Raw genomic sequence first — 18,279 nt, 5'->3', positions numbered from 1 at the left:
GGGCAGTTCTATTTTTAACTCTTTGAGGAACCTCCACATAGTTTTCCAGAGTGGCTGTACCAGTTCACATTCCCACCAACAGGGCAAGAGGGTTCCCCTTTCTCCACATCCTCTCCAACATTTGTTGTGGAAATTAGCATGTCTTGTTAATTTGCACCATTCTCACTGGTGTGAGGTGGTATTTCATTGTGGTTTTGATTTGTATTTCCCTGATGGCCAGTGATGCGGAGCATTTTCTCATGTGCTTGTTGGCCATGTGTATGTCTTCTTTGGTGAAATTTCTGTTCATGTCTTTTGCCCATTTCATGATTGGATTGTTAGTTTCTTTGCTGTTGGGTTTAATAAGTTCTTTTTTTTTAAGATTTTATTTATTCATTCATGAGAGATAGAGAGAGAGGCAGAGACACAGGCAGAGGGAGAAGCAGGCTCCACACAGGGAGTCTGACGTGGTACTGGATCCCAGGTCTCCAGGATTACACCCTGGACTAAAAAGGCGGTGCTAAACTGCTGAGCCACCCTAAACTGCTGAGCCACCTGGGCTGCCCTAATAAGTTCTTTATAGATCTTGGATACTAGCCCTTTATCTGATATGTCATTTGCAAATCTCTTCTCCCATTCTGTAGGTTGTCTTTTAGTTTTGTTGACTGTTTCTTTTGTTGTGCAGAAATTCTTATCTTGATTAAGTCCCAATAGTTCATTTTTGCTTTTGTTTCCCTTGCCTTCATAGATGTATCTTGCAAGAAGTTGCTGTGGCCAAGGTCAAAAGGGTGTTATTTTCTTTCTTTTTAGAATGTCTGTATTAAAATGTTATGATCGTTTCTGTTATTTAAGATGAAAGAAAAAAAGTCTGTGCCCTTTAGGATAGATAATAGGCATAATTTAGTAACTTTAAAAATTCAAAGATAACTAAGTAAAATCAGAGTAGAATAAAATATTGCCTTAACATGTTTAGATGTCTTCTGCACTTAATTTCATCTTATTAGAATTTATTTTCAAAGAGTACTACTATTCAGTTGAAAGACTCTGACAATTGCCAATCAAAACATTCTTAAAGGATTTTGGAATCCTGCAATGACTAGCTTCTGTTCAAATAGAAATCTGGACAGAAAGGAAAACAAAGATGTTTCATCAAAGGAAAGGAAAGGATTTTATAATTGTAATCCCAAAACTTTTTTTCCACTTTAACCAATACCATGTGATATTAAGCGTATAAAGTACTCTCAAATACTCACATTTCCTGCTCCTATGATGGCAAAATGGGCAAGGGGATTGGAAGATGTCCAGCTTTCATAGTGTTTATAGAGAAAGATTGGACATTGAAGTCTTTTATTATTTTTCATGGTAAAGAGCATCCCACCTAAATTTTAATATCCAATTAAATTAATTACAACATGTAGGTAATTTGTTTTCTAGAATGTATTTTGAAATTCATAACTTTTTGCCATCAACAGACTTGAGGTTAGTGTAACAATCCAACAAGAGATGAGGGAGACCTAGGAAGGAAGAAGTAAAGAGGGAAATTATAAAGTAAAATCTGTCCAATTTTGTAATTTTGTAAATGGAAGGAGTCTACAATGATAAAAGCCCTTTGGCTTTGGGGAATAGATGGATGGTGATGTTTAGTGGTAAGTTCTAGAACACTGAAGGAGATAACATTGGTTGGGGAATTGGGGGTGAGGAAAAATGTTTGTGACACCCATGTAAGATCTAAGTGGACTTTTTAAAAATAGAAATCGAAAGTTTTGGGGGGAAGATTGATGCTAGCAATATCTATTTGGGATCACTGAAGCCATGGGAGTGAATGTCACCCAGGAAAACGTCAAGTGCAGAGGGAAGAGGTTATAGCCAGAACTCTGCAGAACACCAGAAGAAAATTATTTTTATTTTGTTTTGTGTGATGGTTGTTTATTGATACATGCTAGGAGCAGTGGTATTTTCAAACTGCTTTAGCACAGCATAAGATATTAATATAAATCCTCTAGGAGGAACAGGACTTCATTAAAAATTCATATGAAAAAAGAAATTTCAGACCAGTTCCCAGGACTGTGGAATGGAAGGAAATATATATATATATATATATATATATATATATATATATATATATATATATATATATAAAAGTTTTCCTCTGCCCTTACTCTATGGACTGGTGCATGGAATAGCAGTCTTTCCCTTTCCAGCCTAACTGCCAGATGGTAAAATATTACCCAACTATTTCATGTCTGTTTGGAATCAAGTTGTGAAGGAAAGAGCTGCTCTCCTAGAAATATTGATTTTGTGATTATGAGCTTGACTCTCATTTTCTGATTGTTTAGTTTGAGGAATGAGTTATGTTGAGAGAGAAGTGTGGGAGTTGCTCTAATTTAAAACAAAACTACTGAAAGCACAAGATAGCGGCACCTCCACTGGGAAATGATGGAAACTATTCCTTTATAACATATTTCCATTGATTTTTGCAAGTTCATCTAGCTTTTGCCGTTATTCCACTTAATTAGAAAGAAACAAGTCATTGTTGCCAGTTATTTCTCAATTCCGTGGTCAAAGAATTGAGCAGAGACATGGGAATTACCATCCTTGAATGCCTAGTCTAGGTTTAGCAATTTTCTTCCTAGAATTAGGGGTTACTCAGTCCCTAGCCAGTTTTACCATGTGTACAAGAGATGTGTTGAAATTTGAAAGAACAATTAGATATGCAGGGAATATAAAATCTAAACTATGTCTATGTACAGCTAAAAGAACTTCTACTGTTTTTGGAACCTGAAACAGTTTACTAGTGGAATAAATACATGTACTCCTGGTCTCAAGGCATAATTCCTATACTAACAGTGCAGATGGCTGTAGGGACTTGTGGTTGGAGTCATGTTGAGTGCTCTAGGACATCTTTATACCTCTGCCAAGAGAGGAATTGGATAGCTCCAGATCTGAAACCCATGGACAAATCTGAGCCAGAGATAAAATCTTGTGAGCAATTACCTATGGATGATATCAAAACATGGCATTAGCCAAAGTTAGGTACACACATTTGAGATAAGAAACCACTGGTTTGACTATATAGCCGTAGACAAAACAGCAGTTAAGAGGCAGATGGGGTATGATCCCAGGGGACCGAGTGACTCCTGTTAACTCTTCTATGTCTGAGAAGTCAAAGGAATAAATTTAAAAGAAAGGGAGTAGCCAGGAGTGTCCATTGCAGCTTTGAAAGCTATTTGGTAAGGCCTGAAGAGTGTCCATTGGTTGATGCTGAACAACTGGTCTGTTTAGGGCAAATATTGGAAGCACTGTCACATGATTTATTCTGTGTTCCTGCCAGAGAGTAGAACCAGGCTCAGGGTGGCAGCAGATGTTGGATAGATATCTCATAGAGATATGTAAAGGAATTCTTTCATTGAGTAAGAATGAATAATTGGCAAGAGGGCTTGAACAAAAGGATGTTTTACTCTCCTCTAGGGTTTTTCATTAATTAGAAATAGTAACATGTTAACGTGGGGTACTCTGAATTGTTATGTAAGCCATTTTAGATGCCCGTAGGAACATGCACCCTTTCATATGCACACACTCAGCCAGAGTGGTAGTGTTCAAATAACCTGTATTCATCAATTTAGTATTTAACTTTGCTTTTTGACTTTCAGTTCAAACTAAACATTAATATAAGAAGTTTTGATAATAACCCATGAACTTCATCCTTTTTAAAAGGTAGTGTAGCTCTCTTCCTGTAGTGTAACCATAGCAACTGACAAGGAACAGAGAAAGAAAGCTTTCACACATGCTGTGCTAATTAATCCTGTCCTACAGTTTTCCTTCAGCTGGAGGAGGCAGTTTAATAAATTCTGCATGAGTAAGCATGTTTTGATGCATGACTGTAAATACATGGCAATGTCTTTACCAAAAGTATTTATTAAAAATGTAGTTACCTATTCCTACTTCAAGGTATACTCTTTTTTCAATTCATTGTTTTAATAATTGGCTTCCTCCCTGAAGAATTTTGGGATCTATTTATCTTTTTAACTGAACAGACATATTTTTAAGATGAGAGCCTTTTGTTTATCAGTATACAGGAACACATTCCACAAGAAAATATCTTAATTGACGTATTAAAGTGAAATGATAGAAGAGTTTTTCTCAAGCAATGCAGAAGAGTGTATCTTAAAAATACAGTAACATTCTTCAATATGACACATTAACATGCAAACCATTTTAAGAAACTGCCTGAGCACCTTGAAAAGTTACACATCACCAACTCCTTTTCAGTCTTTATTTGGGATGTTATATGACTCATGTGAGTGGTGTTTGAACAGTCCTTGACCTAAACCTTAGGGAAGGAGGAGAGTAATGGAAACAAAGACCTTTCTCTTTTTATATTTTTCAGGCATATATAGCCAGTTTTGCAAACTTATGTTCAGAGTGGACATAATTGACCTAAAATCACATAATTATTTAGAGCTATACTTTTTCTATGTTATTTTGAGGTCTTGTTCTCTCTTTAAAACTGGAAATGCCATAGTTTTCTATAACTAGTCTGGTCTTCTAAGCTGTCAAAGAAAATCTCAGACTTTTTTTATGCTCCTATGCCTCTAGCCTCGCTTTTTGTCAACGGGGCCTCAGGAAAACCAAGGGAATCCAGCCTGACTGTTTTTTGGCATCCCATTTCACTTGACAAGAGCATATGGGACAAGTCAGAATCTATTTCAAAGACTTGTACTTAGCTCTTTGGTCTCCCTATAGAAACATGCTCATTTAAGGAACTAAATCTTTTGATGGGATTATTAAGTTCTGGAAACACTTTACCATACTGATTGTCCTGTCTGTTGTTCAGTTTTACCTGTATTGAGGTAGGATAAAACTTTGCAGAGAAAAATAGAGGTTATCATGGAAATCTATTATTAAAAGTAGTCATTCCCTTCATGTGTAGACAAATTGGGGACCATATATATGTGTGTATGTTTGTGTATAGTCTGTAGTAGATTTTAGTATGGAATACTTATCAACATTAACCAATTTATAATACACCATTGTGCTATTATAAAAATTTCATTGGAAAAAATTGAGTTACTGTAATCATAGTTGAATTAATTAGAAATTATTTGTCTCATCAGCTGTTCTATTAATTTTAACATTTTCATATGATACAGTGAAGGGCATATCAAGTATTTAATAAACAGGAGAAAAATCATGTTCCTAAGTACTACATAGGAATGTAAATAATAAGAACATTAAAATGAATATGATATGGTACATTTAGTATAAAAATATTACATACATTTTGAGCCACACAATAATTAATAATACTTTTTCACTTGTCATTAATGAACATACTCAGAAAGCAATCACATTATTTTCTTCTTCTTTTAAAAAAGAACATCTAGGGGCAGCCCTGGTGGCCCAGAGGTGAAGCACCACCTTCAGCCCAGGGCGTGATCCTGAAGACCTGGGATTGAGTCCCATGTCGGGTTCCCTGCACAGAGCCTGCTTCTCCCTCTGCCTGTGTCTCTGCCTCTCTCTGTCTCCTGTCTCTCTCTGTGTCTCTTATGAATAAATAAATAAAATCTTTAAAAAAAAAGAACATCTATAGATTTTTTGATTTTAAAAGGAATTATGTATTGACTGTAGAAAACTTGGAAAAAAGCTGAGAAAAATGCATTAAGTAAAAAATAAAATGAAATAAAGAACTGAAGCATTGCCTGAGTGGCTCGGTGGGTAGGTGTCTGAGACTTGATTCTGGCTAAGGTCATGATCTCAGGATTGAGCCTGTTTCAGGCTCCTGCTGGGCATGGAGGCTGCTTAAGATTCTCTCTCCCTCTCTCTCTCTGCCCCTCCCCCATCTCCCTCTCTGAAAACAAAAACAGAAATAAAAAACTGGATAATCCCACTTTCCACAGCCAGCCACTAAAGATATTCAAATATGTTCTGCCATTCTTTTTTTTATGCTGAAGTATTTATGGTTAAGAGGTTAAGCTGCACATAATCCATCACTCAACATATTATTGTGATCATTTCCTCGATTTTTAAAATTGTTACAAAACATTATATGATATCTCATCATCTCTACGTTTCAGATTTAATTGTTCCTTTATAATTGTTATTTCGGTGGTTTTCAAATGAATAAACATTTCCTAGTGCGTGTTTGACAGAACACTGAAAGAAAAAGAAGTTTTGGAACAACCCTTTGAGGAAAGCATCATATTCTCTTAGATTCACAACACACATAAAAAAAAAAATAAGGGAACTGAGAAGTCTTACAGTGTGAAGACCTGTTTTAATTTTTTAAACCATCTTTTCCCAAGATGATTTGACCTTGGAATCTTTTCTCATAGCACTTATAACTCTCAGAACTAGGGTTCCATAAAACATTATTTGGAAAGTCCAGGAGATTTCTAAGCTTCTGTGTAATGTCTAATAGTTTATTAATCATTTGTTGACTCTCCTAGGGTTTTATCAGATTTATGATCCTTGATTAGGAAATCTGAGTGATTACTGGCTATTAGCATTATTTGAAACAGGTAGACTACAGTATACTTTCCCCAGCCTTTCTAGCAACCTTGACATTGTATTTATGATCCTGTATTACAATGTTATCTTTGACCCTTTAAAACTGTGAGCAATCAAATTTAAATTCCCTTGTTCTATTAATGCCTATTAAACTTCTTTATGTTTCCTGTGGTCCACAGGTCTTGCAAGAGCAAAATCCGTCCCTAGCCACACATACTCCAATGAAGTGGTTACCTTGTGGTATAGACCTCCAGATGTCCTCCTGGGCTCAACAGAATATTCCACCTGCCTTGACATGTGGTGAGAAATGGAAGATTTACTCTAGCTAATCTATCTGTAATGCTTGGTCTGGGTCATGCCTAGACAAATATTCTAACAGTTTGAATGAAGATTAATGGTGCAGGAGTGTTTGCTGATGTGTGGCAGTATTGCTGGGTTTTTAAAAAAACATGATTGGGAATATTCCCTAATCAGAGGCTTCCTTGCAGATGGTGTCTGGTAATGGTTTTTGATGGACAGAGGCAGAGCTATTTTTCTGTCAGTACAGTGATTTTTCTCCCTGAGGGTCTTAATTTGTGGTTCTATTTTATAACGAGGAGGTATGGATCTCCCAATAGCAGTAGGAGTGGGAAATAGTAGGAAACATGCTTCAGTTCAATAAGAAAGCTCAGATTAAGTGGTCTGAAAATTTTGGTGTGACTTTTAATCACTAAAGTTGGTGTAGTACACTCTTGAGAGCTCGGTACAAATTATCCAAAATGAAATAAGACAATTACTTTTTAAAAATATCACAATAAGTTGAATTTGAGGAGAGTCTCAGTTTCACATGACAGTTTAGCAAAACTTAAAAACCTGTTTAGGAGGCCCAAAGACTGACAGGATTTAATGCATGATTACTATTGAAGTATAATGAGTTCACAATACAATGTGATCTAAATCAAATAAGGGAACAGTCTTGTTTTTAGTACTCAGGGAAGGCTTCCTAGAGACTTGAAAATGTCCTCTATTAACAGAAAAATCCCTTTTCTAGACTCCCAGTTGTGTTTAGAGTAAAACAATTCACATTGCACTTGTTCTATTTTATCCTAGGAATCATCTTCCATGAATGATTATGCCCCCATAATACAAAATTTAGTTACAAGTTCTTGCAATGTTTATGACCTCAATAAAACTTCAGCATGTGTTATTTATCTTCCTGCCATGTACTTACTTCACTGTTCTTCCCTCAGTAATCTTGGCTTTTAGTAAATTAGGCTGTAATGAGGCCTGGCTTCTTTCCTGATGTTTTTGATCCAAACATTTTATAGTGAGAAAACAATCAAGTTCCTTGTGATGTAGGGCGCAGTGTAGATTTTCTCAATTTAGGTTCCAGCAACACCCTCCCAACCCCAGAATAATAGGATTTCAGGATCTGTGAAGCCACTGAAAATATATGCAACATTTTATGTACACATGGATATATTTATTTTTATGGGATGTAGATCTGTAGCTTTCAGTAGAGCTATAAAAGAATCTAGGTCATCAAAAGCCTAAAATCTATTGTCATAAATTTTGTAATGCCTCATAATAAATCTAATACCATTATAATACATTATTTCAAAACACTGAGAATAAAGATGACCATCTATTATTAAGAAGCTGAGCTAATTCATTTTTTCATCAGACTTTTTGGCCTTTTTTTTTTTTTTTTGCACAGTTGTTCACACAATTAAATTTTTTCTCCCAAGACTAGGCAGGGCTTGGGCAAAAGAGGTATTTTGATTATTAATCATCATGGAGGAAGAAATTGGAAATAAGAGTCAATTACCAGGATATCAGTTTCTCATTCCCTTCCTCCTTCTGCCTTAAGTTGAGAGTTGGCTATACAAATAATCGTTAATAATATTCTTGAGTTATGGAGTGTTTTCTTCTCTTTTTTTGAGTATGAAAATTCTAGATTGTCTTTCAGAGAGGGCAGCTAAGGATGCCGCTAATAGGACATAGTTTGGGAATATTTGTGGCTTGGAGCCAGTTTTCTCTTAGTGCTTGGCAGTTCGATTAAGACTCTACACTCATAATCGGAAAAAGCTGTTTTTATGCACTAGTGGCTAATTTTTTCCAATCCTTTACAAGTGCTCTTTAAAGTAAAAAGAACCACATGGATTATGACTTGCTGATATGTCTGTTTCAGATATATGGTATTTGATTTGCAGTCTGTGCCCCCACCCTTGTTTTTCTCTCATTCATGTATGTTTGTGTGTGTGTGTGTGTGTGTGTGTGTGTATTCATCCTCTTTAAGAAGGCTTGGGTGCTTTCTGCCAATTTGCTTTAAACAGAGACATGATGAAGCATAAGAAGACTGTTATTTAAGTGGAAGGGAGGAAAACTGATACAAAACAGAAAACCCTAAATGCCCTTTTGTCTGTATGCCAAGATTATTCATTGCCAAAACCAAATAGTAAATGTGTTGTCTTTGAGCAGTTCCCGTGCTTATTGGCTTTCCATTTTCAAGCCCTAAAATCTAAGTTATGTCTATGCTATGCCTGTCATTTTGACTCTGATTTCATTCCAAGCCATTTTCTAAAAGCCATTTTGTTATAATCCTATAAGTCACATAAAATGTATGTATTTTTACAGTTAGAGAGAAGTTCACACGGCACTGATTTTTGCATAATCAGTGACATCGATGCTGAGTATTCACAGAACTAGAAATGGGACTGTAATTGAGTCATGGCTCAGCTGCACCAAAGAAAAATACAAATATGAATGCATGGACAATAGCGGGGAGGCAGGTGGTAGTGGGTTCAGGCTATTTTTACAGTTCATTTACCACCCTGGGCCAGTAGGTAGTAACTAAAAACTAACAATCCCTCCACAGTGTTACATTTCCCAGTTTTCTGTTTAAATAGCCACAGGCAATAAAAATATTAATGAAGACACATATGCATTAACATTGGCAGCAAGCAATGGAAAATTAGAGCTCACTGTATTATGATTTACTAGTCTCGGCCTCCAGCACTGTGGCAATGTGTAAATATATGTGCAGTTCGAGAACTCCTAAGGAAACCTAGATTTTCATGCCTTTGTCTCCTTCTCAGAAGGAGGATGTAAGCAGAGGAATGAAATTGGACATTGTCTCGTGTATAACTTCTCTTAATTCTTGGATTTTATAACTCTATGAAAGTCAAGGCATAGGAAATCATCTTTAAGCTTCTAAACCAAAAGGCTTATGAAGGCCTGAGAACCACATTATAAGAAGTTCAAATGTGAAAAGTAGCTTATCTGTGTAGTTCCTCCTGTCAGGGAGTTCTGCTCTAGCCATCGAGGTCATTGCTCTGAATAAGCTTTAGGTTTCTTTATAGAAGCTCATAAATGTGTTTAGAGTGACATTTGTTTTTAAAGTGGAAAGTCACTTGGGATTATCCTAAGGGATTAATTTTTAACATATGGCGACTAATGTAGCTAACAAATAATAGTATCTCATCAACATCACGGTGCTTCTGGGGGCCACAGTGCGTAGTGGCACTACCTTGTGGAATCAGTGACAGTGCCCCCCAACACAATGTGTGAAAAATCAGAGCACACCAGTCTCTTCCTTTCATCATCTTTTTAAAAGCTAATTAACATATTAACTATGCTTGTCAAAATGTGGGCCAAATCGTTTATAAATAAGCCTGTCAAATATAATGAGATTGCATATTAAATCATCCCTTTCTCTATTACATCTCTGATTTAAGATTAAAATTAATTTATTTAACATTGTAGCAGCTGGGTGGTTAGAAAAAAATTTCCATACCAGTCTTGATATATAGAAAAATGTCTGCTTCTAGATTGATTTTGCATATATCAGAAGAGAAATTGCCTATTTATTGAGTATTATAAGGCCACTTAGCATTGCTTTTTATTAAATAAGACTAATCACCATATATATTGGCAATATATGGAGTTCTGTCTTCATCCTTAATGACTACTCTTGCACCAAGGAAATTTATGTAATGAAATAAGATTTTCTAGGACTCAGGTTTGTTTGTCACTATTTTAAGAGGGAGAATTATAAATGAATTCTACTAGAGCCCCCATCCTGAATGTAAATTTGTTATATATAAAGTCCTGTCTTGGATAACTGAGTGATAGTAATAATAGCAATTGGGTCTTAGGAAATAGTAATCATAATAGTAACAATAATAGATATCTTATTGGACACAAACTGTATTCTAAGTTTCTCTTATGCATTTTTTTGTGTTATTCATTTTAGTTACTATCCTTATTGCACCATGATACAGTGGAAGAAAACAAAACACAGAGACTAAATAAGATAGTAAAGTTCATTTAATTAATAGAGACCTGCAAACTTAGGGCTAATTCAACCACAAAGCTTTCTTTTCACAACATTTTATGTAATCTCTTAAGATGATTTCTAAGAACTTGGTTTTTATTTTACTAGTAAAGTGATTCTAAAACACAAATACAGTAAAATTCCTTTTTTTATAATTTAGGTTAGGCTCTGAATCATTTTGTGTACTTTACATTCTTCGAATGACGGAGGTGGCTTTCACTGTCACTCAGTTGGTTTATGGACTGCCTTTCTCCTTTCATGTCAATGTTCTGTATCATGTAGTTTTATTCAAGGAGGAATTTCTTTGAAATAAACTTATGCTGTAAATCACTGGATTTATAATACATTTTCATGAGGCCATTATCTATGCTGGCCTGTATTTTCCCAACTCTTAACCATTACTCATTTACCACTTCTGCTAAAATGAATGAATCCATTTTAAAAAGAATGCTAGTAGTGCCCCTGGGTGGTGTAGTAAGTTAGGTTTCCGGCTCAGGTTGTGATCCCAGGGTTGTAATCTCAGGGTTCTGAGATCAAGCCACACATCAGGCTCCACACTCAGTGGGGAGTCTGCTGAAGACTCTCCCTCTCCCTCTGCCCATTTCCACCTCTCTCTCTCTCTCTTTCTCTCTCTCTCTGTCTCAAATAAATAAATAACTCTTTTAAAAAATAAAAATAAATTTTAAAAAGAATGGTAGTAAGAATGAGAATTTGAGTTCAGGAGCTACATAAAGTCATCTGTCTGTCAACAGTATCTACACATTTTCCTATTAATCATTTTACAAGACTAAAGAGGATTCAAATTAGTCATTGTCAAAAGGAACAACTCTTTAAGAATCTTGGGAGCTGCTCAATTAATACATGATTCAATGATTCAAGTGACTTGTTGATGTAGCCACTGACGATGCAATAGAACATAACAAAAGAACAGGGCATAGTCAAATGAGCATCTAGGTGGTTGAAAGCTGAGCTCATGGGGAACTATAGCTTCTGAGCCCATTTCTACTGCCGAAGTCCCTTAAAGTTAGGAAGACCATGTAACATATCATCCATACAAGGCTACTTTTGAGAGTTAATAGTTATTCTGCTAGGCAATATGTGTAAAGTAGAGATTTTACTGTGGCCCTCTTTCTCATAAAGCACTAGAGCAATAATTTGTTAAATACTAGTAGTCAGAAGAGCCTTAATGTATTTGAATGCATAATTCAGACCTAAGGATTGCTGGCTACAAACTCAAGAGTCCTAGCAGAAAACTTCTATTACCTTGCTTAATAATGAATTATCTCTGGAAGTACAATTCTTGAATATTAGATTATTATGGCATTATAGAGTGGCTGACAAAATGTTGGATTTAGCAGTGGCCTTGGAGTACAAAGGAACCAGTTCTATTTTTCTATCAAAAGCTTAGCTTGGTTATCATTTTTACATCTCCTGTTTGTTCATCAGTGTTTGTGAGAAAACCAGTGGATGTGTATTTTTAATGGGTATGTTCATTCATTTATTAGTGATAATTTAACTGAATAAAAAATATATAATGAAGCATTATATGTAGTCTTCACTACTAAATGTTTTAAAATACATTAAAACTTCCCTATTTTTTTAAATTGACAAAGTAAAAGGCTACCCAAAAACTGATTTTTGAGTAACCAATTATAATGACTAAGTTTCACAATATTAAGAAAGCCCTTGGTATATCCAGCTGCCTCATTGGTTTGTGAGAATTGCAAGAGATGGTTGAATGTGAGATTCTTTAGGAAATCTAAAACTCCACAAATGCAGAGAATAGTTTTCTTATCAGCTTTTAATATATTAATCAGCTAACCCAAATATATGTCATTTATATTGAAGTATATAGGGTGCTACAGAATATATCAAAGAAATGGAAGGTGTTCAATTTGATTTTAGGGAGATTAACATACTATCTGTATCTAGAGAGAGAGAAATTTTGGCCTAGGATGAGAATCATCTTGTGTGTGTGCGCATGTGTATATGTGTGTGTGTGTGTGTGTGTGTGTGTGTGTGTGTGTTTAATTTGGAAATATGTGAATTAAGTCCTCCAAATTTAGACAACATTGGATGTACACTGGCACCTTTTATGTCTTAATTTATGTATTCACTCATGTAGAAATCAGAAATCAGTTCTCTAATCATGTAAGTGATAGTGGTTTGCTGTGTTAAAGAGAGCCAAAGGTGTAATAGAAAACACATTAAAAGCCTAAATTTGGTTCTGTCTCTGCCACTCCTTACCTGTGTGATTTTGGTTGACCAAATCACTTAAGTATCCCTATCTTTAGTTTCCAAATCAGACAACTATCTCAAGTGTAACCTGAGCTTAACTCATAGCCACCACAACAGTAACAATAACAAAAATAGTAATCTGCCTTACCCATACTTAACCCCCTCTTATTTCCCAGAAGCAACTATTTTCAACTCTTTTAATATCTACCTCCGTATGTCTTAAGAAATTGCTTATATTGCTATTTATTGATTTATTATTTTAGACATTATCTGCTAAGTAGGTGTTATGGTAGATGAGGATTTAATTTTCTTCCATCACCCTTACCCCGCTCCACCTTCAGCTCATGCTTCTAGTAAAGAATCTATATCACATTTTGACACATTAACATGTAAATATTATTCATAGTAAGTCAAGCAGTATTCATGATTATGTATCCTGCTTGCATAACCTTTTGCTTTTCCTGGATTTTATAATTGTCTCTGATTTTTATTAGTTTAGTTGTCTTTGTTCTGATTGTTCATTATTTATAGGTGCAAAATATTTATCAATTGCATGTGAAAAAATATTTTCCAAATGTTCAAACACATCAGCAAATCTGTCAATCCCGTTTAATTTTCTTGACATCTCTCTCCCTCAGCTTTTTCCTTGAAATTTTCCTCTCAGTTCTCTGATTCCTTGCTTTAGCAGAGCTGAATATCAGTCATGTTGTGACTTCCATTTTGCCCCTCTACCATTGTTGTAGGTTCTAATAAGATGGTTATTTGTTTCTCCTCAAATCTATTCTCTACCCATTTGTGCCCTGCCCTATGTCCTGGACAGCTAACCCCTATGGAATACATCTTCCAAGCTGCCTTGGCTCCTGGTTTCCAGCTGGATTCAGGCAATAGACAGGGAAGAGAAGGAGATCGAATATTCTTCCCTAATTCTTTTCTTTAGCTCGTATTTCTGAAAATGATTGACTATAACTCCTGCGGGCAAATCCTTATTCCTTGGCTCTAGTTGTCATTAGATTCCAAATAACACTTGACCTTTTTAATTCTAGGGTCAGTAATGGCTGTTAGCTCTAAGGCAGGTAATGGCTTCCTGCTGTTGCTAGTCTCTTAGTGTTTCAGTATGTCTTATTGGTTCCCTTATACCCCTCTAAGTAATCACCTAATTAAAGTTTGTTCTGAGTTAGAGTCATTTTCCTTCTGGACCTTTACTGGTTCCATATTCCTTATTTCCTGGATTCCATGTCTTCCATCTTTAGTATACTCAAAAAGAATGCATCAGAGATGGAATTTTCAAATTCTTAGTTTTCTGAAAATGTCTTTATTCCACTCTCACACATGATTGATAAACTTTGGCTGAGTATATAATTAGGTTTTTTTCCTCCCTCAGAATTTTGAACGCATTACTTAATTTCTTTAGAGCTTCTGCTATTGTTACTGAGAAATCTGATTCTATTCTTATTCGCAGTCATTTGTATGCCTGCTCATACTTTTTCTCTGGAAAATATTCGACTCCTCTCTCTAATCTTGATATTCTGAAATTTTGTGATAATGTGCTTTGGTTATTTTTTTTTAAATCAGTGCTGGGTAGATTCTCTTCAATATAAAGACATTCAGTATAAAGATATAGTTCTTATAAAAGTTCTTGAATTTTTTTAATGACTTATTTTTAATGATTTTATTTTCTTCACTTTTGGGAAAATTTGTAATAGTTTGATATTGTAGCTCCTGACTTAATCTACAATTTTAAGAAATATTTTCTTTCTTATTTTACAACTTGTTATCTTTCAAACTTTCTATTTTTTTCTTAAAACAATTTTAGTTACCATATGTATAAATGCCCACTTCCTTTTTCTCTGTTTTTTACTGGAAGCTTTCCTTCAATACAGGGTTGGGAGGAATCCTTCGCTGTCCATTTACTTTTATAAATGAGGCACTATAAATCTCTATACTTATGGGGCACCAGTTTATTATATATTGTTCAGTCAAAAAGCCAGACTTTTAATTGGGAGATCCACACATGTCAGTGTCTAAACGCCTAGTCTTTTGTTCTTCCTCAGATGCTGATTCCTGGCATCTGACATCTTCAAGGCAGGACAGGAAAGAGGAGCTGTTGGTCATACAGAAACATGTTTCTGTTTACTGAAACATATTTTTTACTTAATTTCCCTTTTTTCAGATCTGTGCCTCACCCTGATATCTTTTATGTTCAGTTTGAGGCTTTTTTGGGTTTAATTTCTCCAGAGGATAAATACTTAGTGTCCCGCTGGTGGGTTGGGATGGAAGATGGTCAGAGAAGACCTATGGGTCAGTTGCTTTGTACAAGTTTCCAGGTTTCCACTGTTTCCAGTTGCAGACTTATCTTTACACTTTCTAGAACCTGTAGTCTCCCAGTCCTCTGCCTTTTCTGAATTGTCTAAGTAAGTAATCTGACTGTAAATGGAGGTTGTAACTGCCTGTGGTCAGCCTAGATTTGCCAAACCTTCAGCAGGGAGCCTGTTTCTCCCTCTTCCTCTGCCCCTCCCCACTGCTTGTGCTCTTGTGCACCCTCTCTCAAATGAATAAATTACAAAAATCTTTAAAAAGAATAAAAAATATATAAAAGTTAATCATCGTCTGTGACAGGCACTTAGTTTTTTTTTTTTTTTTTTTTTCTCATACTCCAAATGCTTTACTGTTCTGTTGAGATTCTTACAAATACTGAAAAACACTCAGCCCAGGCCCAGCAACCATGGTCCAGTGCTGGGAAGCAGGGCAGGAGGGTGGGTTAGTGTTAAGGTGTGAAGGGCTGAGGCCAGACAGCTGGCAGCCTGGTCCTCTGCTCTCCATTTCTGTCACCCTCCCGAGGACAAAGGGAGGGCAGCCAGACTTCAGGATCTACTCCCTCTGTTGCCTCCTCTTCTGTTCAGATTTCCCCCTCGGGGGGTGTCTGAGCGGCCCTCCATCTCTGTTAGACAGCCTACACAGAACCCCTCTAGCCGCCTCTCCCATCTGCTTCCCTCTTCCTGTGGTCTCTGGATGCCCCAGCTTCATTCCTTCTGACTCTGAGCAAGGCAGGAGTGGAAGGGAGAGGGCTGGACTGGGGGTCTGGCAGGCTGAGCATCAGGGCTTGGAGACACCAGCAGTGGGTGGCAAGGTGGTGTTCAGTCCCTCACCCCAGCGTGAGATGCCCAGGGTCTTGGGCTCAGGAGTCGGCTGTATGTACCCTGATATGGGCCCACAGCTGAAGCATGGCATTACCAAGAACAGAATCTGAATAGCTCCCTGTTTTCCTATACACATGTGAGTTGTTCACCATTTGCTATGGTATTTTATATTTCTCCATATTTCCATAGAGACAGTAGATTCTAAGAATGAGATGTTACATAATTTCATTTTCTGTAGAGCTTTTCTGTTCTTACTGATAATTCAGTAGTTCTTCCTTGATTGCTACCTTGTACCACTTTTGCTTCTGAAAACAGGATATATTCAGAGACTACTGTAAACTCAACCAATTTTAAACTTTATTATATTAACTATATAAATTTTCATCTTTGTCATTTAATCGTAACATTTTAATTTAGAAACTGTTTCAGAGTTTTAGCAACCCAGTGAAATCAATTCATATTTTTGTTATATTGTTATTTTATGGCCATTTTAAGGCCCTTACCACCTCCCCCCCCCTCCCTGATCTGAAAATGCTTGGTAATGTTGCTCACATTAGCTGGTTGGTTGTGGCACAGGGGAAAAACAAAATAAACAAACAAGAAAACCTCTGGAGTCCTAGGGCAGCCTCCTTCCCACAAAGATCTCCCTTGCACAATATGAGCATTCATTCATTTATTCATTCAGCAAAACCATACAGAATGTCCAGTGTTTCAAGAGTGCAAAAGACCTGATCATTAACCATAAGCAGTACTGGGACCGATGTTTCCAATTGTGTAGTCTGCACAGTCACATTCCAGGGCACATCTTTGAGAGTATTCCATGAAACCCACAAACTTCACCAAAAAATGGACAATGTGGATTTCTAATGGAAAGGTTTTTGCCCTCAGGTCTCCCTCATAGTATCTAAGATACCACTGTCACTCACATATCCTCCGTCCAGTCATATATCTTAGTAGTACCCATGTCAGCATTCTTAACCATAGTCCATCAAAGTCCAGCTATGCCATGTGATGACTGGAACTGAATAGAGTAATTTAACACTCTGTAAATTGCAGTTCAGAATTCTCATAGAATAATAGAGTAATTTACTTGAAGGTTTCAGCAGCGATTTCTCTTCGTTGTATGCAGATATGGTTTCTCTGAAAAGATTTGAATATGTCATTTGCTTTGATCTTTAAGAGAATTACCCATGAACAATTTTTTTTCCTGATTCCTTATTTCATATTATTGCAGAGGGATTAGATTAATACATTTGCAGGGAGAAATCTTATAACTCCTTTTTCTGCATCAGCTGTCATATAAACAGAAATTAAAGATGTGCAAAGCTTATTAATTTGTTTTCTCTTGTCCTGCGTGGTCTATAGTTATTCCTTGGAGAAGTGCTTTCACTGGTAGCATTTGAAATGACTAATCAAATGGGACTTCTCTCTTTCTCTATCGTTCCGTAGTATAAAAAATACTATTTTTTTTTGCTATCCAATGCGATATTTTGAGTCTTACATTTTTTTTCCTTACCATAGTCCTCTGTAAGGGCCTTACGTATTTACATTTTTGTGTTAATTGTGACTATTTCTTGGATGTCGTTAATACAAATATTCCCACTTATCTATATAACCCGTAGCTGTTGTTTTAAGATTTTATCTCTGGGGTCTTCATTATCTATGGGAGTCTACTTTGCATTTTCAAGCATTTTTAAACATCCATGACACTCTTATTTTCAGTATGTGAATAATGATGATCGACTTCAGTTTTAAAGGATAGTTTTATTGCTTTCTCTCACTACACCTTAATTTTGAAGATTTGATTTTGTTTTATTTTTATTCTTGTTAGCATTTGTGTCATCAGTAATGAGGACCAGTTTGCCATCCCTGTTTCTTCTTTTCTGTAATCTGACCAGACTGACCAATAGACATGTTCTAACTAGGGAGACAGCCTGGTATCATCACAGAGGGATCACTGGCCCAAGATTCAGAGTCACCACTTCAGGTTCTGGGACTAAAACTAAGATATTTAAACACGTAGTGCAGTTTCCTTACATGTAAAAATCAAAACATTGTCTTAGGCATTCTCTAGATTTCCTCCAGCTCTTTTAGCGTTCAAGA

The 18,279-nt window shown here is 36.1% G+C and overlaps 1 protein-coding gene across 9 annotated transcripts in view; it reads left to right on the top strand.

Moving 5' to 3' along the window:
- The window catches only part of CDK14 (cyclin dependent kinase 14), a 721,193-nt gene that overhangs the window by 481,780 nt on the left and 221,134 nt on the right, over nt 1–18,279 (top strand). For all 9 annotated transcript variants that reach the window (XM_072784251.1, XM_072784250.1, XM_072784245.1 and 6 more), the window contains one exon: nt 6,666–6,786. In XM_072784251.1, coding sequence (XP_072640352.1) covers nt 6,666–6,786 — 121 coding nt within the window. The remainder of the gene's footprint in view (nt 1–6,665; nt 6,787–18,279) is intronic.

Source organism: Canis lupus, chromosome 18 (assembly GCF_048164855.1).
Source record: "Canis lupus baileyi chromosome 18, mCanLup2.hap1, whole genome shotgun sequence".
In the NCBI taxonomy this organism is placed as follows: domain Eukaryota; kingdom Metazoa; phylum Chordata; class Mammalia; order Carnivora; family Canidae; genus Canis; species Canis lupus.
The sequence above is the reverse complement of the archived record's forward strand: the minus strand, read 5'-3'. Positions and strand labels throughout refer to the sequence as shown.